Raw genomic sequence first — 22,282 nt, 5'->3', positions numbered from 1 at the left:
GTTGGGCCACAGGTTTGGGAAACTTGCCCAACAGTTCGAGGTGAGTGCACACAACCATAATTTATGCATGGTATCCTGTGGACAAGCCAATGAGGCTGCAGATTAATGTCTCCAACTGCGGACAACTCGGGTTCTAGTCTCATCCTAAGAATGGGAGGTTGAGTACACATACCTTTTTTTTTGGAGACAGAGTTTCTCCCTTGTTGCCCAGGTTGGAGTGCAGTGGCATGATATTGGTTCACTGCAACCTCTGCTTCCTGGGTTCAAGCTGTTCTCCTGCCTCAGCCTCCCGAGTAGCTGGGATTACAAGCGTGTGTCACCACGTCTGGCTAACTTTTGTATTTTTAGTAGAGATGGGGTTTCACCATGTTGGCCAGACTGGTCTCGAACTCCTGACCTCGGGTGATCCACCTGCCTCGGCCTCCCAAAGTGTTGGGATTACAGGCATGAGCCACCACGCCTGGCCCAGGTTGTTTTTTTAGATACCAGACCTTCTCTTTTCCTTTGAACACCCATCCCTGCCCCACTTTCAGTCTACACGACTTAGAGGGGCCGACTCCATCCTCTCACTACCTCAAGAGCTCAACAGCTGGCCCAGGCCTGGCCAGTGCTCCACATCTCACCGGCTAAAGTAATTGGTTTGGGACAAACAAATGAGAGTCAGTCTTAGGACTTTTGGTGGAGCTTTTGGGATGCAGGGGTTGTTAAGCTGCTAGAACATAAGCGCAGAACTGCTGCAGGCCATCTTACCACCACATGGGTCCAGCTGCCTGAAAATCAAACTGTCTCAGAGGAAAACAGAATTGAGGGATGGCCGAGACAATTCTCTCTCTCTCTTTTTTTTTTTTTTTTTTTTTTTTTACAGAGATAGGGTCTCACTCTGTCACCCAGGCTGTAATGCAGTGGTGCTATCTCGGCTCACTGCAACCTCTGCCTCCAGGTTTAAGCGATTCCTGTGCTTCAGCCTCCTGAGTAGCTGGGATTACAGGTGTGGGCCACCACGCCTGGCTAGTTGTTTTGTGTGTGTGTGTGTGTGTGTGTGTGTTTAGTAGAGAGGGGGTCAGGCTGGTCTCCAACTCCTGACCTCAAGTGATCTGCCTGCTTTAGCCTCCCAAAGTGCTGGGATTACAGGCGTGAGCCACTGCGCCTGACCAAGAGACACAATTCTATATCAACACTGGGAGTCTCTGAATCCAGCTGTACCTGAAGCCCATACAGTTACGTAAACCAAATAAAGTCTTTATTTTACTTAAGCCATATTTGAATTGGTTTTCTTTTTTTTTTTTCTTTTTTGAGACAGGGTCTAGCTCTGTTGCCCAGGCTGGAGTGCAGTGGTGTGATCATGGCTCACTGCAGCCTCCACCTCCTGGGCTCAAGCGATCCTCCCACCTCGGAGTAGCTGGGACCACAGGCGCATATCACCATGCCTGGCTAATTTTTTAATTTTTTTGTAGAGATGGGGGTCTCGCTATGTTGCCCAGGCTGTCCTCAAATTCCTGGGCTCAAGCGATCCTCCCACTTTGGCCTTCCAAAATGCTGTGATTACAGGAGTGAGCCACCACGCCCAGCCTTGATGGCAACCCAAAAGTTTGGCCTGATGCGATGTTTTCATGGCTGGTGTCATAATGTTGCCCTGAGAGGCACGTACTGTCACCTCGTGCTATTAATCTACATTTAAATATCTATCATAATCTGGCGCCCTGGAAAACCCTTCTTGAATCAGCCTATACATTTTTGGTCCGCACAACCTCCAGTTAGCCCCTGTAGTGGGCACTGTAAGTGCCCCACAGAGGCCGTTTCTGATCCCTTTTGCCAGATTCCTATCCTGCAGTTTCGTGTGCTTTGCTGGTATCTGGGGCCTTCAGAGGCTTCCCCTTGGAGCCTCTTAGGGGAGAGTCTGAAGTGCAGGATGTCCCCCCATCAGCCCAGTGCCAAGTATCAATTGGTGTGTATTTTGTGGGATGGGACAAACTCTGAGATGAAACTTATGCTCCTGAGCTCCCTGGGGGATCCGGCTAAGACTGAGAGTTCGCCAGAGCTTGGCTTCTTTCCCTTCCCTGTTCTATTTCACTCATGATTCCCTTACTGGTTTCTCGTGGGAGCACTTCTGTAATAAATCACATGCACCTGAACAGGATCTGCTTTAGGGGAAACCAACATAAGACAAACCACCCACTCCGCGAAGGGCTTCTTCTCCTTTGATCTAAGACAGTTGCACTTGGCTTCAAGAGGTGAAAGGAAAATCAAGACCACAAACACAAGTTGCACCAACAGATGGTATTTATTGGCTGAAGGGTACTTTGGGAGACATTAAAACACCAAAGGCAGCTGTTTGTCCTACAGCAGAAGTCCTAAAAGATTCCAGGACCCACTTTATTTACCTCTCTTTCTTCTAATCCCGAGTCTCAGCAGCCCGGATGTCTTCCTAACACTCTGCACATCATTCTTCTCTTCCAAAGCTGATGCACCTATCATATCTGTGTCCAAAGCTTGCCTTTCTTATTCCCTCACATTTATTATTCTCAAGATATTTTACATGAAGAGGACCATTTCTAAGGACTTCGTGGAACTTGAGTCAGTGAATCATAAAATATTAAGGGCAGGATACTGTGAACCTGATACTCGATTAACCCTACTTACAACAAATGAGTTGCAGAACCAAGATACATAAAAGAGAGTGGCATTATTCTTTTCCAACGGGGACTCCTGGCTGCTTTCGCACTGGTATAGGGGAATTCATGCAGCCTGTGTTGGAAACACTCCTCATCAGACACTGTTTTCCCTAGGACAGAAGTTAAATCCCCCCACCGAGAAGAAAACCTCAGATGGGACGTTCCCCCAGAGGTAGGGCATGCACTAATAAAATCCTAAACTAAACCATCCCACCTGCCCCTGTGTGTCCCCCACATGTTACATTCTTTACAGTGTTAACAGGCATGGCTCACTCTTTGCAGTGTTAGAGAATTTTGTTTTATTGTTTTGGTGGCATGGGCATAATTGGAGAAACCATTGGGGTATTCACTAGTAACCTACATTGTTAGTTACCTTGGTTCCAGCAGGTAATACACTGGGTTCCGTCACCCTGGAGATGGCTACAGGGAGGCCGAGTGACTTCCCAAAGTAATAAAGAGTTTAGAATCAGAATTCCAGGTCTGACTCCCAGCAGACTGTTCTATTTCCTTACACACCTGCACTTTCATCAATCTTCTCCAGCTCCAATTTCTTGTGCCCCTTCAACAGCATCTGCAGGCAGGATGATCTTTCCGATAAAAACCAGTTGCAGAAGTTCCTGTTGCTTCCCTTTGGTTCTTCCTCAGGGTAGGGAGAACAGAGCAGCTGCATTCATGTGGCCCCATTTCCCTCTGCTTCCCCTTCCCACTTGATTATTCAGGCAAGTGGGATTGTAACATCATGGCCATCGCCATAGTAACGGAGCTTGAAAGATGCTACACTGCCCTGGAACAGACGTCTTGCTGGGTACCAGGAGAGAGCCAGGGATGCCAAGCCAAGGGGAAAGTCCTGGTTTGGTGGCACACAGGGACGAATGTCCTGAATCTATGGCGGGGCAGGGGGAAGCGGACATGTTAATACTGGCTGACAGCGAGGTGGCTACAAAGCTCCTCCATTTCTCCTGGGGCTTGCATGGTAATCTGCCCACTAGCCACACAGATTGCTTTCTCTGTAATGCTATTGGTGCCAGCCTGTTGTGCTGAGGTTGACAATAAGAGAACAGACTTGGGAGAGGAATAGGGCAGGCAAGATTCCGGTGGCTTCCGCGTGGTCACCTGTGCCATCTCATGCCAGATTTCAGAGCAGGGAACATTTCAGAGGTGGAGAAGTGGCTCTGTCATAGAGATCACAGGAGCACAGATGGTTACGGTGCTCCACGCCACTACCCTGGTTGGTGGAAACATCCATAACATAGGTTGTCCTGTTTGCTCTGAAGGCTACCAGAGGGGATGGCAATGTCCACAGGAGCCGCTGACAGGCCTGAGACTTAAATGAGGGAGATGACAGAATAGAAAGAGGAGAAAGACATAAAGACAGGAGACCAAGGGGTAACCACATCTGGGCCAAAGCTGACCTTTCTTTCTTTCCTTCCTTCCTTCCTCCCTCCCTCCCTTCTTTCTTTCTTTTTTTTTTTTAGACAGAGTCTCGCTCACTCTGTCACCCAGGCTGGAGTGCTGTGGTGCAATCTCGGCTCACTGCAACTTTCACCTCCCGAGTTCAAGCAGTTCTCCCTGCCTTAGCCTCCTGAGTAGCTGGGATTACAGGCACCCGCCACCACGCCTGGCTAATTTTTGTATTTTTTAGTAAAGAGGGGGTTTTGCCATGTTGGCCAGGCTAGTCTTGAACTCTTGACCTCAGGTGACCCGCCTGCTTCAGCCTCCCAAAATGCTGGCACTACAGGCATGGGCCACCACACCCAGCCTCTCGTGTGCTTTTAGAAGACCGTGTCTGCTGGGCCCCATGCCTGGAATGTCTGAGGGGCAGAGCAGTGCAGAGGTTAAGAGTGCGGGCTCTGCTGGGGATAGCGGAGTGTGCCTGTAGTTGCAGCTGCTTGGGAGGCTGAGGAGGGCGGATCACTTGAGCCCAGGAGTTTGAATCTAGCCTGGACAACCTGGATTTTTATTAGAAACCACATCTCTAATAAATTTTTTTTTTAGATGTGGGTTCTGAAACTGTACCAGGCCTCTGTTGGAAACTCGGCCCGCCCATGCTGGCTGGGTGACCCTGGGAAAGTTACCGCACCAAGCTCTGTGCCCAAGTTTCCTCATCTATAAAACAGGGGACCCAACAGTACCTCCCCCATCACAGGGCTGTTGTGAGGATGACAGCACGTAATCCAAGCAGGATGCTGGATGCTTTGCCTGCTGCGCATGAAGTATTTGGGACCTTAAGTCATTACAGGTATATGGTAGGGCCCAACAACTGTATTTTGAAAATACTTTGGGCCAGGTGTGGTGGCTCATGCCTGTAATCCCAGCACTCTGGGAGGCTGAGGCAGGTGGATCACTTGAGGTCAGGAGTTTGAGGCCAGCCTGGCCAACGTGGTGAAACCCCATCTCTACTAAAAATACAAAAAAAAATTAGCTGGGCATAGTGGCACGCATCTGTTGTCCCAGCTACTCGGGAGGCTGAGGCAGGAGAATCACTTGAACCCGGGAGGCGGAGGTTGCAGTGAGCCAAGATCGTGCTATTGCACTCCAGCCTGGGCAACAGAGCAAGACTCTGTCTCACAACAACAACAACAAAAAAAAAAAAAAAAAAAAAAAAGAAAAAAGAAAAAAGAAAAGAAAAGAAAAAAAATACTTCACAGGGCTCACAGGGATTCTAATCTGCAGGCCTGGGCTATCTGGGAGGCAGTGATCTCTAGGCTCCTCCCCAGCCTGCACCATCAAGTCCTAGGTACTAGGTACTAAGTTAAAATAACCAGCAGGTGGGCTGGGCACAGTGGCTCATACCTGTAATTCCAGCACTCAGCACTTTGCGAGGCCAGGACAGGAGGATTGCTTGAGCCCAGGAGTTTGAGAACACCCTGGACAACATAATAAGTCCTCGCCTCTACTAAAAATTAAAAAAAAAAAATTAGCCAGGCCTGGTGGCACACACCTGTAGTCCCAGCTACTTGGGAGGCTGAGGCGGGAGGATGGCTTGGGCCCAGGAGTTCAAGGTTGCAGTGAGCTGTGATTGTGCCAACTGCACTCCAGCCTGGGTGAAGACCCAGACCCTGTCTCAAAAAAAAAAAAAAAAAAAAAAAAAAAGTGAGCCTGGGCACGGTGGCTCATGCCTGTAATCCCAGCACTTCGTGAGGCTGAGGCGAGCTGATCATTTGAGGTCAAGAGTTGGAGACCAGCCTGGCCAACATGGCAAAACCCTGTCTCTACTAAAAAATACAAAAATTAGCCAAGTGTGTTGGTGGGTGCCTGTAATCCCAGCTACTCGGGAGGCTGAGGCAGGAGAATCGCTTGAACCCAGGAGGTGGAGGTTGCAGCGAGCCGAGATTGTGCCACTGCACTCCAGCCTGGGTGATAGAGCGAGACCCTGTTTAAAAAAAAAAAAAAAAAAAAAAAGGAAGGAAGGAAGGAGGGAGGGAGGGAAACAGAGAGAGAGAGAAAGAAAAGAAAAGAAAAAAGAAAGAGAAAATAACCAACAAGTGGGAACTTCATGTATTGCCAGGTCCTTGACTTGGAGTGGAGAAGGAAGATGCATCTACAAGGGCATCAAGTCTGAGTTAGGAAGACGTCCCCTTTTGCAGGGGAAGGAGGCATGCACTATACCACAGAACGAGAGAGGAAGATGAAGGTCAGAAGGACAAGACAGGGGCGGGACTTTGGGGTCAGAGGTGGTGGAGGGCAAGAGGCAGGATGTAAGTGCTTGAGGCCTGTTTCTCAGGAAGCCCCCGCAGGGCTGGGTCCGGGCATGCTGACCCTTGGCGTCCTTCTGGGTGTCCTCAGTGTTCGGTCCTAGTACACCTGGAAGTGTGCGGACGTGGCGCCGTCCTTCCAGCAGCGCAGGGTGTCCACAGCGACCGAGCGGCAGAGCGGGCAGGTGCGCTCACGGTCCAGCCACAGGCAGAGGCACTCCTCACAGAACACGTGCTGCGGGGACAGCAATCAGCAGGCACCAGGCCTCTTTACTGCGCGTCCGCCTCGGTCTCGGGAGCAGAAGGGGCAGCGGACTAGACAGACAACCCCTGCCTTCGGGGCGCCTGCACTCGTGTTGGGGAGACAATGCGACTCCAAAATACTGAGTTATCAGTAGGAAGCACCAAGATGAAACAGCAGGGGAGGGGAAAGGTGTGGTGGCTCAGGACTGTAATCCCAGCACTTTGGGAGGCCGAGATGGGCAGATCACCTGAGGCAGGAGTTCGAGACCACCCTGGCCAACATGGTGAAAACCAGTCTCTACTAAAAAATACAAAAATTAGCCGGGCGTGGTGGTGGGCGCCTGTAGTCCCAGCTACTCGGGAGGCTGAGGCAAGAGAATCGTTTGAACCCGGAGGCAGAGGTTGCAGTGAGCTGAGTTTGTGCCACTGCACTCCAGCCTAGGTGACAGAGCAAGAATCCATCTAAAAACAAAAAAACAAAAAACAAACAAACAGAAAGCAGGAGGGAGAAGGAACAGGGAGGGCTTGGGCGGGTTGGGACGTTAACGACAACTTTACGGAGATACTGACATTTGGGTAAAACTTGCAGGACAGTGAGGAGTGAGCCCTGATGAGATCTTGGGGAAAAGCACTTCTAGCAGCAACAGCAATGTGCAAAGGCCCTGAGGCTGGACTGTGTTTGATGTGCGGGAGGAGCAGGAAGGAGAGGATAGCTGGGCTGGGGTTGTCGGGGTGGATGGGAGAGGGAGATGAGGTCACAGAAGTGATGGAGGGTGAGGGGTGCATATGGTGTAGGTACTTGTGGGCCATTGTGAGGTCTTTGGCTCTTATTCTGAGAGAAGTAAGGGGCCATGGTAGGGCTTGGAGCAGAGGAGTGACCTGATATGATTTGCAGTTTAAAGCAATCCCTCCGCCTTCTAGGTTGAGAATAGAACACAAGGGTCAAGAGGAAAGGCAGGTAACTAGTGCTACGATAAACAGATACATGCACACATACGTTCACTGCAGCACTATTCACAATAGCAAAGACATGGAATCAACCCAAATGCTTATCAATGATAGACTGGATAGAGAAAATGTGGTACATATACACCATGGAATACTATGCAGCCATAAAAAGGAACGAGATCATGTCCTTTGCAGGGACATGGGTGGAGCTGGAAGCCATTATCCTCAGCAAACTAACACAGGAACAGAAAACCAAACACCACATGTTCTCACTCATAAGTCAGAGCTGAACAATGAGAACACATGGATACAGGGAGGGGAACAACATACTGGGGCCTGTTGCGGGGGCTGGGGGAGGGAGAACATCAGGATAAATTGCTAATGCATGTGGGGCTTAATACCTAGGTGATGGGTTGATAGATGCAGCAAACCACCATGGCACACGTTTACCTATGTAACAAACCTGTACATCCTGCACATGCATCCTGGAACTTAAAATTAAATTAAATTTTTTAAAAAAGAGAGAGGGCCAGGTGCGGTGGCTCACACCTGTAATCCCAGCAGTTTGGGAGGCTGAGGTGGGCGGATCACCCGAGGTCAGGAGTTTGAGACCAGCCTGACCAACATGGAGAAACCCCGTCTCTACTAAAAATACAAAATTAGCCAGGCGTGGTGGTACATGCCTGTAATCCCAGCTACTCGGGAAGCTGAGGCAGGAGAATCACTTGAACCCTGGAGGCAGAGGTTGTGGTGAGCTGAGATCGTGCCATTGTGTTCCAGCCTGGGCAACGAGAGCAAAACTCTGCCTCAAAAAAAAAAAAAAAAAAAAAAAAAAAAGAGAGGGAGAGAGAAAGGCAGGGAGATTGGAAAGACCAATGGGTTCCACCGTTCTCTAGCTGTATAACTTGGACAAGTAATGCAACCTGTCTGTGCCTCAGTTCCCCCATCTGTAAAATGGGGATAGAACCCCCTCATTGGAAGATTAATTAACTTGTTAAAAGTACTTAGCTATGACAACCAAATGTAGCACATGAGTCTTCATTGGTCCCAGGGGTGGCAAAAAAAATGCCAGCTATAAAGGGCACTTTGAAGGCAACTGGAGACATCTGAATATGTACCATATATTAAATAATATGTCACATTAATTTAAAATTTCCTGGGTGGCCAGGCACAGTGGCTTACACCTGTAATGCTAGCACTTTGGTAGGCTGAGGCGGGGGGGATCACTGAGGTCAGGAGTTTCAGACCAGCCTGGCCAACATGGTGAAATCCCGTCTCTACTAAAAATACAAAAATTAGCCAGGCATGGTGGCACACGCCTATAGTCCCAGCTACTTGGAAGGCTAAGGCAGGAGAATCGTTTGAACCCAGGGGGCAGAGGTTGCAGTGAGCCGAGATCGCGCCACTGCACTCCAGCCTGGGCAACAGAGTGAGCTAGATTCCATCTCAAAAAAAAAAAAATCCTGGGCATGCTAGTGGAATTGTGATTATCTGAGAGTATGTCCTTGTTCCTGGGAGATGCACACTGAAGTATTTAGGGATGAAGAATCTAAATGTCTACCACTTACTCTTAACTGGTTTAGGGAAAAAAAATTGATGTCAAAAAAAAGGGCAAATGTAAAATGTTAATGATCAGTAAATCTGGATGAAGAATAAAAGAGTTTCATGCAACTTTCCTGCAGGTTTGAAATTTTTCAAAATGAAACATTTGAGGAAATAATAAAAAAAAATCTAAACAAAATGTTTTTTTAAAAGCAAAACCACAAAAAAGAAGCTGGGCACAGTGGCTCATGCCTATAACCCCAGCACTTTGGGAGGCGAAGGCAGGAGGATGGCTCGAGGCCAGGAGTTTGAGACCAGCCTGGGCAACATGGCGAGACTTCCTCCACCCCAATGCCCCGTGTCTCTACAAAAAAAAAAAAAAAAAAATTAGCTGGGCATGGTGGCATGTGCCGTCCCAGCTACTTGGGAGGCTGAAGTGGTGGGAGGATTGCTTGAGCCCAGGAGGTTGAGGCTGTATGAGCTATGATCATGCCACTTCACTCCAGCCTGGGAGACAGAGTGAGACCTTGTCTAAAAAAATAACAATAATATAAAAAAGAAGGCACTTGGAATAATGACTGGCAAATAGTAAGTGCTCTATAACTGTTAGCTATTATGATAGTAATAATGATTATTATCTTATGTGTTTACAGTTTATTATCTGTCTCTCCATACCAGGCTGTAAGCTTCTTGTAAACCCCTTCATTCCTAGCATGGTGTACAGTGGGTGCCTAATTGTAGACAACGCTCTGAAGGAGATTTCCATGGTATTATGGAGGTGTGTGACAGAGGGACCAGTTTGATCCAAGGGGTAGTCAAGGAAGGTTTCCTGGAGGTGGGGACACTTGAGTCGAAGCCTGAAGAACATTTGGCAGTTAACTGGGCAGAAGAGAGGGGATGGGATAGAGATAGAACATTCCAGGCTGAAGGAAGTCTCCTGTGCAAAGCTCCTGAGATAGGAAGATGTTTGAGGCACTTGAAGATAGCTGATGTGGCTGTAGTTGGGGGTGCAGGGGAGAGAGAGAGTGGGGAAAGGAGAGAAGTCCACACAGAGCCGCGAAGACCATACTGGATTCTCATCATGGTCTGGAGGGCAGGACCCAGGGGTCAGCAAGCCCTGCAGCTTCTACAGATTCCCACTATGGCACCCATTACCCTCTATGATGGCCCTTCTCCCGTCCAGCCCCATCCTCACACCCTGGAGTAACTGATGTCATTGACGTGCCACATGACCTTCAACCCATGGCTTATTCACAGCCTTCCAACCAACTTTAGTATCACTCTGGGATGCTCTTTCTCCATCTTGACCAGTTGGGTGCATGCCCAGTTCTTTTGGAAGACTCAGCCAAGCAATCATGTCTCCCCTGTTTTATGATGTTGCCCCGATTCCATCCTGTTACTGTCTCCTGCAAATGTAAGTACTGATCGCGTCTTCTCTCCTATGCCATTCTTCCTGGTGAAAACCCCTCTCAAAGCATTGCATGAGGAATTATTTGCAAATTCATCTGATTGTTCACTAGATTAAGAGCTGTCTCTCTCTCTCTCTCTCTCTCTCTCTCTATATATATATATATTTGAAACCGGGTCTTGCTCTGTCATCCAGGCTTGAGTGCAGTGGTGCGATCACAGCTCACAGCAGCCTTGATCTCCTGGGCTTGAGTGACCCTCCTGCTTCAATCTCCCAAGTAGCTACAACTATAGGCACGTGACACCATGCCTGGCTAATTTTTTAATTTTTTTGTGGAAATGGAGTCTCACTGTGTTGCCCAGGCTGGTCTCAAACTCCTGGCTTCATGTGATCCTCCCACCTTGGCCTCTCAAAGTGCTGGGATTACAGGTGTGAGCCACCATGCCCAGCCAGTGGATTGAGAGCTTTCTGAGGGCAGAACCTGGTTTTATGCTGAGTACGGTTCTTGCTCAGATGCTCAGTAAATATCTATTGACCAACCAAATGGGACTTAACTATGCTACCCTGGACAAAAGAGGTACTTACATAGGAGAATGCAACACAACCCCTGTTCACATAGACTTGGTTAAGTGAATGGGAAATAGCCATGAAATTTAGCAGTTTTTTCACTCATTCATTCAACACATTCACTGAGGCTCTCACGCTTCTAATTTAATAGTTCTCAGATATTCTGGTGCTAAGACCCCTTTATATTTTTTAAAAACACTGAAGACCTCAAAGAGCTTTTGTCTATGTGGTTTAAATTTGTCTATATTTACAAATTTAGAAATATTAGAAATATTTAGAAATAGAAACGGAGACATATTTAAAACTTGATGGCCAGGCACGGTGGCTCACGCCTGTAATCCCAACACTTTGGGAGGCCAAGGTGGGCAGATCACGAGGTCAGGAGTTGAAGACCAGCCTGGCCAACATGGCGAAAGCCCGTCTCCACTAAAAATACACAAATCAGCTGGGCATGGTGGCGTGTGCCTGTAATCCCAGCTACTCGGGAGGCTGAGGCAGGAGAATTGCTTGAACCGTGACCTGGGAGGTGGAGGTTGCAGTGAGCTAAGATCGTGCCACTACATTCCAGCCTGGGCTACAGGGTGAGACTCTGTCTGAAAAACAAAATGAAACAAAACAAAAAAAACCCCCATAATACACAAGCACATATTCATGAGCCACCAGAGTGATGACCTCCTCACAGGCGATGCAGCCTCTGGAAAACTCCACTGTATACTCATGAAAGAACCAGAGCGAAAAGGCCAATAATGTCTTAGTATTATTATATAAATGGTTTTGACCTCACAGACCCCCTGAAAGGAACCCCCAGGGGTACCCTGGCCACACTTTGGGAACCACTGTTCTAAATGCTTAGTCAATATCTGCCCCGCCCTCTAGGTGGTAAATGCCATGAGGGCAGCCATGTTGTTATCGTACTCCTACTGTCCAGCCCTGAGCTGGCACAGAGTAGGGGCTCTGTCAATGGAGAGGACAAATGAATGGGAATGCAGATGACAAATGACCAAACAGGAAAGTCTGGCGATACTAGGGTGACGAAGGCCTGGTCCCTGCCCTCCGGGAGCTCACAATCCCTTCCTCAGAGAAATGGGAGGACAGAATCTGGTGTCAAATGAAAAGGTTCAAAAAACCAGGTTTACCCAGGGCCCAGCTGAGGAGTTCACGGCTGTGGACTGCCTCCAGCATGTGGAGAAAGGGATGAACGTCTACAGAGGAAGGGGGAGGAAGAAGGAGCCCTTTCTCAGCTGGGAAGGATAGGATTGGGTGGATTGATGGGCAGTGGGGAAGGCAGGTGGCCCTGGATTGTTTTTTTGTTTGTTTGTTTCTTGGGTTTTTTGTTTTTTTTTTTTGAGACACGGTCACACTCTACCACCTGGGCTGGAGTGCAGTAGTGTGATTACGGCTCACTGCAGCCTCGACCTTTTGTGGCTCGAGTGATCCTCCCACCTCAGCCTCCTGAGTAGCTCGACTACAGGCAGGCACCACGGCACCCAGCTAATTTTTGTATTTTTTGTAGAGTTGGGGTCTTGCTATGTTGGCCAGGCTGGTCTCAAACTCCTGGGCTCAAGGGATCCACTCGCCTCAGCCTCCCAAAATGCTGGGATTACAGGTGCAAGCCACTGTGCCCGGCTGGCCTTGGATTGTTAACTGCCCCCTGGTCGTGCCTCCCGAAGCACAGAATTGGGGTTAAACCAGTCACCTCACCCTCACCCCAAATTCTATCCAGGTCTTGCCCAAAGATCCAGAGCAGGCAGGTGGGGCTTGGGACAAGAGCCTACAATCACAAGAGCCAGCCCCAATGTGAGAGAAGAGGCTTTGAGTGGGAGAGGGGCATTTCTGGACCTAGCACTTGGTGTTCAGCGTGAGCCGAGAAAGCAGGAAGCAGCCAGGCCTGGGTCCAGGTGGATGAATGCAGGTGAGGAGGAGAACAGGCAGTTATGAGCCACTACCCCTTATAAAGTATAAACACGCCGGGCACGGTGGCTCACGCCTGTAATTCCAAAACTTTGGGAAGCCAAGTTGGGTGGATCACTTGAGGCCAGGAGTTTGTGACTAGCCTGGCTAACATGGCGAAACCCCGTCCCTACTAAAAATGCAAAAATTAGCTGGGCATGGTGGTGGGTGCCTGTAATCCCAGCTATTCGGGAGGCTGAGGCAGGAGAATCGCTTGAACTCGGGAGGCAGAGGTTGCAGTGAGCCAAGACCATGCCACTGCACTCTGGCCTGGGTGACAGAGGGAGACTCTGTCTCAAACAAACAAACAAACAAATAAATAAAATAAAGTAGGAACATGATACCAGGCCCTGCCAATGTTCTTTATGTGCATAATTGCACCCCAGTCTCATAACAGCAAACAGACAGGTCAGTGAGACTCAGAGAGGGGGAGCTGTGCGCCCAAGGTACACAGCTGCTAAGTGGCAGGGTTGGAATCCAACCTTGGGCATGTGAGAGGCAGATTTCCATTATGGCCCCCAGTATCCCCTTCTCCTGGTGTTCATAGCCTCGTGCATCCCCTTCCCTTAAGTAAGGGTGGCGCCTAGTGACCTGCTTCCAACAAGGAGGATACAGTGAAGGTGATGGGATGTCCCTTCTGGGATTAGGTTACAAAAGACTGTGACTTCCAGAACTCAGGGTATCTACTGGCCACAAGAGCCAGTGAGGAACTGAGGCCTCCAATTTCACAGCCCATTAGGAACGGAATCCTACCAGCAACCACACGGCGGAGCTTGGATGCAGCTCCTCCCCAAGTTGAGCCAGGAGAGGACCACAGCCCTGGTAATACCTTGACTGCAGCCTGTAAGAGGCCCTGTGGCAGAGGACACAGCTAAGTTGTACCTGGATCCTCCCTCCCTCTCTCTCTCTCTCTCTCTCTCTCTCTCTATATATTTATATTTATATATATTTTTATATATATTTATATTTATATATTTTTTGAGACAGAGTCTTGCTCTGTCACCCAGGCTAGAGTGCAGTGGCATGACCTTGGCTCACTGGAACCTCTGCCTCCCAGGTTCCAGTGACTCTCCTGCCCTAGACTCCTGAGTAGCTGGGACTACAGGTGTGTGCCACCATGCCAGGCTAATTTTTGTATTTTTAGTAGAGACGGGGCTTCACCATGTTGGCCAGGCTGGTCTCGAACTCCTGACCTCAGGTGATCCGCCTGCCTCACCCTCCCAAAGTGCTGGGATTACAGGTGTGAGCCACCATGCCCAGTCGTTTTATTTTTTTGAGACAGGGTCTCCCTCTGTCACCCAGGCTATGGTGTAGTGGTGCAATCTCGGCTCACTGCAGCCTCCGCCTCTTGGGCTCAGGCAATCCTCTCACCTCAGCATTCTGAGTAGCTGGGACCACAGGCGTGCACCACCACACTTGGCTAATTTTTGTATTTTTTGTAGAGATGGGGTCTTGCTATGTTGCTTAGGCTGGTCTTGAACTTCTGGCCTCAAGCAATCTGCCCACCTTGGCCTCCCAAAGTGTTGGGATTATAGGCATGAGCTACCATGCCTGGCCTGTGCCTGGATTCTTGACCCGTAAAAACTGTGAGATATTAAACATTTGTTGCTTTAAGCTGCTGAGTTTTGGGATAGCTTGTTATACAGCAATTGATAACTGATACAAAAAGCATCTGACTTTGTAGTGAAAACCGTTACTCATTATAGGGAATCTGGGAAAGGATGTTTGAAGCATTTAATTATGAAAAATGACATTACTGAAAATGTGGCTACTACCAGACAGGACACACACACACACACACACACACACACACACACACACAGACACATACCCCTAACCTCAGATCCTCTTTAATCACACAAACCAGGCCAGCCAAGTCCAGACTTAGAATTAAACACTAATACTGAATATCGGTATAATACACTATGATTTTCAAAACACATATACAGCCCTATACATCATCTCATATGACTCTTAAAAAAGTCCTACAAGCTGCCCAGCAGCTTGTCAATCTTGGGTGACAGATGACATGGAGGGTCAGGGTCGCAATGAAATGCATTGCTCAGGGTTACAGAGTTAGTGCCTAGGATATTGTTGGTGCTCAATAAGCCCTCAAAGCATAGATGACTGGATGGAGGAGTCAGAGGTAGGTGTCAAGAACTCTGATTCCAGCTTAGTCATTCATTCATTCCGAGGAGGCAACGTGCACAGGCCTGGCTGAACACAGCAGAGACTATTCCCGGGAATTTCTGGAAAAAGTGCTCTGATCTTGTAATGCAGCCCTGGGGGCATCTCAAAGCCTGAGACCAAGCCTTGTGGAATGGGCATGGCCAATGGCATCAGAGGCTCTGGATTTGAATCCTGGTTCTGTGACTGAGGAACAACGGGACCTCAGGCAAGTCCATCCCTTTGTTTTTCTGAGCCTGAGTCTTTGTCTCTATTAAATAGGGTTACTACTTCCCGCCCGAAGTGTCTGTGAGGATGGGGACAGATAAGGTCAAGTATGAAGAACTTGTAAGCACGAAATCAACAGGAGTCACCATTCTCTTGCCCTCTTGCCTTCATATCATAAAACATGCAAAAAACCAAACTCATAGTGACCAAGCATTGGAGGACAGTTCATTCTCTAAATGCACTCTTACTCTTCTCTTTGGCAAAGGATTTCTTTAAATGAACCAAGCTTCTCACTTTGTGTTCAAAATGCCCTTTCCCTGGCTCCCTGTAGCCTGTCAGAGGGCACACCATAAATACTTGCAGAGTGCCTAACTGGGCAAGTGTGCTCCTGAGCAGAGCGTTCTAACCTCAGGACATGCTCAGTGTCTGCCCAACTAGCTTCAATTAACAATCTGCTTCCTGAGCCCTAGCTCAGGGGGTAGTGGGTGGAGTGGGAGTGACATATTGAGCTTAAAGGGGAGACAAGGTGTGGCTTTAGCCTAGTGGGCCCCTCCGCCCCTCCCTCCCTCCCTCCCTCCCTCCCTTCCTTCCTTCCACCTATCCATTCACCCACCCACCCATCTATATACCCACCCATCTGTCCATTCATTTGCTCACCCACACTGTCACTCGCCCACTTATACCTCTATCTACCCACCTTTACACTCACCCATCCACCCCTCCACTTGGACACCATTCCATCCATCCGTCCATCTGTCCATCCATCCTATTTACCCACTCATCTGTCCATCCATTTGCCCATCCATACAGTCACTCACCCACTTATACCTCTGTCCACCTACCTTTCACTCACCCACCAACTTCTCCACCTGGCCATCATTCACTTCCATTCATCCATCCATCCATCCATCCACCCACCCATCCCATCCATCCATCCATCCATCCACCCACCCATCCATCCTATTAATCTAAACATTCCATCCAACCATCCCATCCATCCTTCCTTCTGTCCATCCATCCATCCATCCATCCATCCATCCATCCATCCATCCAATATTTACTGAGACAGTACTGTGGCTCTGCTGCTAAACAAGACAGACATGGTATCTGCTCTCATGTTGCTTGTGATTCGGCAGAAGGCAGACAGACCTTGCCCATCTAATTACCAAATGAACTACCTAGTTAACAATTGGAATAAGTGCTAAGTAGGAAAAACACAGGCATCTATGAGACCATATAGCTAGGGACGTGACTAGTCTGGAGAAGCAGAGTCAGGAAAGGCTTTATGGAGGAAGCAACATCGCAGCCAAGTCATTCATTCAGTGCTTTTAGGAATCAGCATGACCCATTTACCTATGTGAATCATCTCTGCCTTTCCAGGCCTAGCTCACAGCAACAGAGCAAGACTAAAATGTGTGCCTGGCCTGGTCATATGTACAGTCTTCAACCAGCACTGGGTACAGCTGTTACTCCTAGATCTGGGACAATGGGTGTCTTGTCTGACTCCTCCCAAGAATTTCTAATCCAGTTGCACATAGTGGTATCAGGAGAAGAATGGAGGAGAGACAAACAGACTGAGGCTTAGAGAGCTTGTCAGACTTTCACCTTGACATCATGTTCAAATCGTCCCTGCTACCAAGAAGGAACTACAGATGGCTCTGAAGCATATGAAAAGATGCTCAACCACGCTCATAATTAGGGAAATGCAAATTAAAACTGCACTGAGATACCGTTTGTCACCTGTCAGATTGGCAAAGCTCAAAAGAGGCTTGGTAACGCTGTGTGTTGGTGAGGGAAGAAGCGAGCGGCTGTGTCATACTGCATACTAACAGCACAAGTGGATACATTCTTTACAGAGGGCAGTTTAGCAATAACTGTCAAAACTGTGTACCTTCTGACCCAGTAATTCTGCCACTAGGAATTTATCCTACCAAGAGCTCATGTGTGTGTGAAATGGGATGCATGCCCATAAGAGCTAATATTTATTGAACCCTGACCACGTGCCAGGAGCAGTTCTAAATGCTTCCCTTGAATTAACCTTTAATCAACACGATGGGCCCAGGTTGGTGCAATTGATCTCCCCATTCTGGATCATTCATGACAGCCTTATTTGTAATAACAAAAGATTATCAGCTACTAAATGCCTATCAATAGAAGAATGGTTAAACAAACTGGTCTATTCATAAAATGGCACATTATGCAGCTATAAAATAGGATAAGGAGCAATCTCTAAGATAGAGTTTTAAGTTAAAAAGGAAGGTGCAGAAAACAGCATAGGTAGAATGTACTATAACTTACGTTTTTTTTAAAAAAAGATATGTTTGTGTATGTATAAATATATACACACATATACATACATATGGTGACAGGCCTCCTTTTTATATCTTTCAAAGATCTTTTTAAAGTAAACTTTTTATTTTGGAATAATTTAAGGCTTACAGAAAAGTTGCAAAGATAGAACAGAAAATCCCAGTACACCCCTCACTGGGTTTCAGTTTCCCCTAATGTCATCATCTTGCATTACCGTGGTACATTTGTCAAAGCTAAGAAACCCACGTTGATATGTTACTATTAACTCAACTCCAGACTCTATTTGGATTTCATCAAACCCGTTTTCTACTAATGTCCCTTCTCTGTTCTGGGATCCAACCCAGGTCCCAGACTGTGTTTAGTCATCATGTCTCTTTAGTCTTCTTTTTGAATGTTGATTCATGCAAATATATTATCCATTTAAAAAGAAATACAATTGAACATGAAAAACAACCTCCCCCTTCCAAATCTCCAAACAGCAATAACAACAGCAACAAAAATGCTTGTCGATGTTAAAAAGGAACCCACCTTCTATCCCCCTACCCATAAGCCTTTCCATGCCTTTTAGTCTCCAGGCTATGCCTCCTCCAAAAACCCTTCCCAACCTGGAACTCATCGCTCTCTGCCTCAGTCCCCCGAGACACTGCATGAATCTCTCTTACACGGCACTTATCACTGCCTGCCTTGCTTCACAGTTATTTATGTAAGTGTCTGTCTCCCGGCAGAGACTGTGAGCTTCCAGAGGAGGGGACGGGATCTGCGGGCCCTCTGCCTCTCCTTCCTGGTGTCAGATAGGATGTTTTGACCCCAATACACATTTGCTGAATTGACACCTAGTCCCTGATGTCAGGAGGAGGAGGAGGGATGCATTTAGGGAGTTAAAAGGAACTGGCCAGCACTTACGACTGTGGGCTGGTGACCCACGACTAATAAAAACAAACGGTAATAATAATTATACAGATGACAATGATAATTCTAGCAACTTCTATGGTTGAATAATTGAAATTTAGTTCTTTCCATGGATGATCTACTTTAATCATAATAATAGCCCTATGAAGTAGCTGTTATTATTATGTCCTTTTTTTTTTCTTTGAGATGTAGTCTTGCTCTGTTGCCCAGGCTGGAGTGCAGTGGCATGACCTCGGCTCACTGCAACCTCTGCCTCCCGCGTTCAAGCAATTCTCCTGCCTCAGCTTCCAGAGTAGCTGGGACTAGAGGTGTGTGCCACCATGCCTGGCTAATTTTTGTATTTTTTTTTAATAGAGACAGGGTTTCACCATGTTGGCCCGGCTGGTCTCGAACTCCTGACCTCAGGTGATCTGCCTGCCTCGGCCTTCCAAAATGCTGGGATTACAGGTGTGAGCCACTGTGCCTGGCCACTATTATGTCCATTTTAGACATGAGAAAAACCAAGGCTCAGAGAGAGAGTCACTGACCCATAGGGGGTCAAGAATGCTGCTGAAATTCACATGCAGGATATTTTGATGTTACACCATACGGAATTTGGCATTCTACATTTTACTAAGGAAACCAAAGCTCAGAGAGGTGAAATAACATGCCCAAGTCCACCCAGCTACTAAGAGGCAGAGGTGAGATTGGAACCCAGGTCTGGCTGACTCCGGTCTTAACCGGATTGCCCCCCAGAGACCCATGCCAGAGACCCGAGGACTGCCCATGGGGAAGGGTCCTACTCTCCCCCAGCCTTGGTCTCCAATGGTCCCGCCTGAGCCCTGCTCACCTGGCACAGGAGAATCAGAGGCTCTCGGAACTCGGCCTGACAGATGGCACAGATGTCACCGGCTTCTGTGCACTGCTGCCCGGTGGCTCGGACTCCATAGTTCTATTTGAGGGAGGGGAGAAGCAAATACAGCTATGGACGCCCTTGGGAACTACGCCCTCAGGAGCACTGTGAGATCTGTGGGCTGAGGAAGGGGTCGCTGCTGTTTCCAGTTCCTGATTCTCAGGACCCTGGTGGGGACCACCTGAAGCCAACTCACCTGAGAGGTACAGAGAAGCTTCAGGGCTTTCCTAACTCCGCCCACACGTCCACAGATGTCGAAGGACTGAAAGGAGAGCAGGGTGGTGGCTGAAACGTACCCAAGGATCACTCGTGACCCCTGCACAATCACCCCACCCCATCCTCTGACCCTCCACCCATTTTTGACTCAGAACATTTTTAGGGCTCCTCTTCTCATTTGCACTTCTTCCTTCCCAACAGTGTTGCATGGCTTTTGTCTTGTTGCCTAATATCAAGAGTTTCCCCTGCTACCTAGGCCAGAATAGCAAATATATGGCATGCATAGTGCCTATTTCCCTTCCCAAGCCCACAGCAGGCATTGATAATCAATCACAGCACTCTTCCTCTGAGCCCAGCCCACCCTGATAACCCTTCTCCATCTAGCACTCCAGTCAGCCACTGTGTTGATCAGAACCAGCAAGTAATCAGTACACCCCAATGGCTGATATTACGTGGATTGCCTTGCCAGTCCTGCTGGAAGGAAGGAAAGAGAAGAACTCATGCATCCTCCCAGGATTCTCTAAAGCCAGAAATGGAGAACCAAAGAGAAAGAAAAGGATGTATGGATTTTTAGAGGGTAAAAAAACCTCTGATTTGTACTAATGATGAAAAGAAAAGCACTGCATACTAATTTGAGGAGTTGAGGGTGTGCAATTTAACACGGATACTATTTTTGAGGTGAGAGAGAGAAAACATTCAGTAGAAGTGTGGTTGGGAGCTTATGGCTTTAGAGGCAGCCTGCCTGGGTTCAATGCTTGTTCTGTTGTCTTTACCTGAGTGACCTTGGGCAAGTAATCTCAGTTTCTAACCTCCCTGAACCTCAGTTTCTTAACCTGTAAAATGGGAATAATGGGGGCCAGGTAGGGTGGCTCATGCCTGTAATCCCAGCATTTTGGGAGGCTGAGGCAGGTGGATCACTTGAGGTCAGGAGTTTGAGACCAGCCTGGCCAACATGGTAAAACACCATCTCTACTAAAAATACAAAAATTAGCCAGGTATAGTGGTGAATGCCTGTAATCCCAGCTACTAGAGAGGCTGAGACATGAGAATCGCTTGAACCCGGGAGGCGGAGGTTGCAATGAGCCAAGATTGCACCACTCCACTCCAGCCTGGGCAACAGAGCAAGACTCGGTCTAAAAAAAAAAAAAAAAAAAAAAAAGGAGTAATAATAGTATGTACCTTGAAGGGTTTGTGAAGATGACTATTGGAAAGAATATCATATGGTGAGCTTCATAGGTGAGAAATTAGGGTAGATTAAACCATAAAAAATACTGATACATGTTACAATGTGGATGAACCTCAAAAATACAATGTTAAATGAAAGTGCCAGACACAAAAGGGCACCTATTACATGATTCCATTTATATGAAACATTCATAAGTATATTCATAGAGACAGAAAAAGTAGATTTGTGGTTGCCAAGGGCTGGGGGAAGGGGAGGTTGGAAGAATGGGGAGTGACTGCTTAATGGGTATTTCTTTTCAGGGTGATGAAAATGTCTTGGAACTAGACAGAGGTGGTGGTGGTTGTGTGACATTGTGAATCCGCTCAATGCCATTTAATTGTACACTTTAAAATAGTTATTGGAGGCTGGGCGTGGTGGCTCATGCCTATAATCCCAGCAATGTGGGAGGCAGAGGTGGGCAGATCACTTGAGGTCAGGAGTTCAAAACCAGCCTGGCCAACATGGTGAAACCCTGTCTCTACTAAATATACAAAAAATTAGCTGGGTATAGTGGTGGATGCCTGTAGTCCCAGCTATTCGGTAGGCTGAGGCAAGAGAGTCACTTGAACCCAGGAGTGGAGGTTGCAGTGAGCCGAGACTGCGCTACTGAACTCCAGCCTGGGCGACAGAGTGAGACTCTATCTCAAAAATAAATAAATAAAATAAAATAAAAATAAAACAGTTAGTGGTTAATTTCATGTCGTATGAATTTTCCCTCAATTAAAATAAATAAATAAATAAATCAGCATGGGTATTCTAGGTTGCCCAGGAGCCCCCTGAGGCCTGACTAGTAAATGGGGCCCTCCTTAGGCCGGCCCTCCAGCCTTGGGGCCACCTCACCTTGCAGAGGCTGTAGAGAACAATCAGGACCCCGCCCAGGAAGTAGCTGTTGGAGGAGTCGTCACCCATGATGTATTTGTACCACAGCTGGATGGGGACAAGGGATCGGAACAGCTGGCTCAGCTCCTCGATGACCAGATAGAACTTTCCCTGCAACCACACAGAGAACATCAATTATTATTAGCAGTAAAGACCCAAAGGACCCAGCTGGGGGGCCCCCCGCCCCGGGCAGTGATGACATTCTAGGTCACAGGCAGGCCATTAATCAGCTCTGGAAAGCACTCAGGCCAGCTCCTAATGGGGCTGCGATATGGCCAGGGAGACACGGCCCCTGTCCACTGCCCTCACCCGCCACCCAGCAGCCCAGAAGACCAAAGTGCCCAGGATTGAGGATCGAGTTTCAGGGTAGGAGAAACCCTACACCTTTGGGCAGAGGGCTGGAGAGTGGGTCACCCTCTGGGTCTCGCTGTG

General features: G+C 48.0%; 1 protein-coding gene across 6 annotated transcripts in view; it reads right to left on the bottom strand.

Moving 5' to 3' along the window:
- Positions 1-2,947: 2,947 nt before the first annotated feature.
- RNFT2 (ring finger protein, transmembrane 2) overlaps positions 2,948-22,282 on the bottom strand; it is a 114,098-nt gene continuing 94,763 nt past the window's right edge. For 2 of the 6 annotated variants that reach the window (XM_009426335.5, XM_009426337.5), the window contains 4 exons: positions 21,812-21,961; positions 19,727-19,792; positions 19,468-19,569; positions 2,948-3,996 (listed from right to left, as the gene is read on the bottom strand). In XM_009426335.5, the coding sequence (XP_009424610.1) occupies positions 3,808-3,996; positions 19,468-19,569; positions 19,727-19,792; positions 21,812-21,961 (507 nt within the window). In that variant the 3' untranslated portion in view covers positions 2,948-3,807. Of the gene's footprint in view, positions 6,603-19,467; positions 19,570-19,726; positions 19,793-21,811; positions 21,962-22,282 lie in introns of all 6 variants that reach the window. The other 4 variants (XM_016924320.4, XM_054664665.2, XM_009426336.5 and 1 more) reach the window with 4 other exon arrangements.

This window comes from Pan troglodytes, chromosome 10, assembly GCF_028858775.2.
Source record: "Pan troglodytes isolate AG18354 chromosome 10, NHGRI_mPanTro3-v2.0_pri, whole genome shotgun sequence".
NCBI classification, from domain to species: domain Eukaryota; kingdom Metazoa; phylum Chordata; class Mammalia; order Primates; family Hominidae; genus Pan; species Pan troglodytes.
This window is presented reverse-complemented; position numbering and strand designations above follow the sequence as displayed.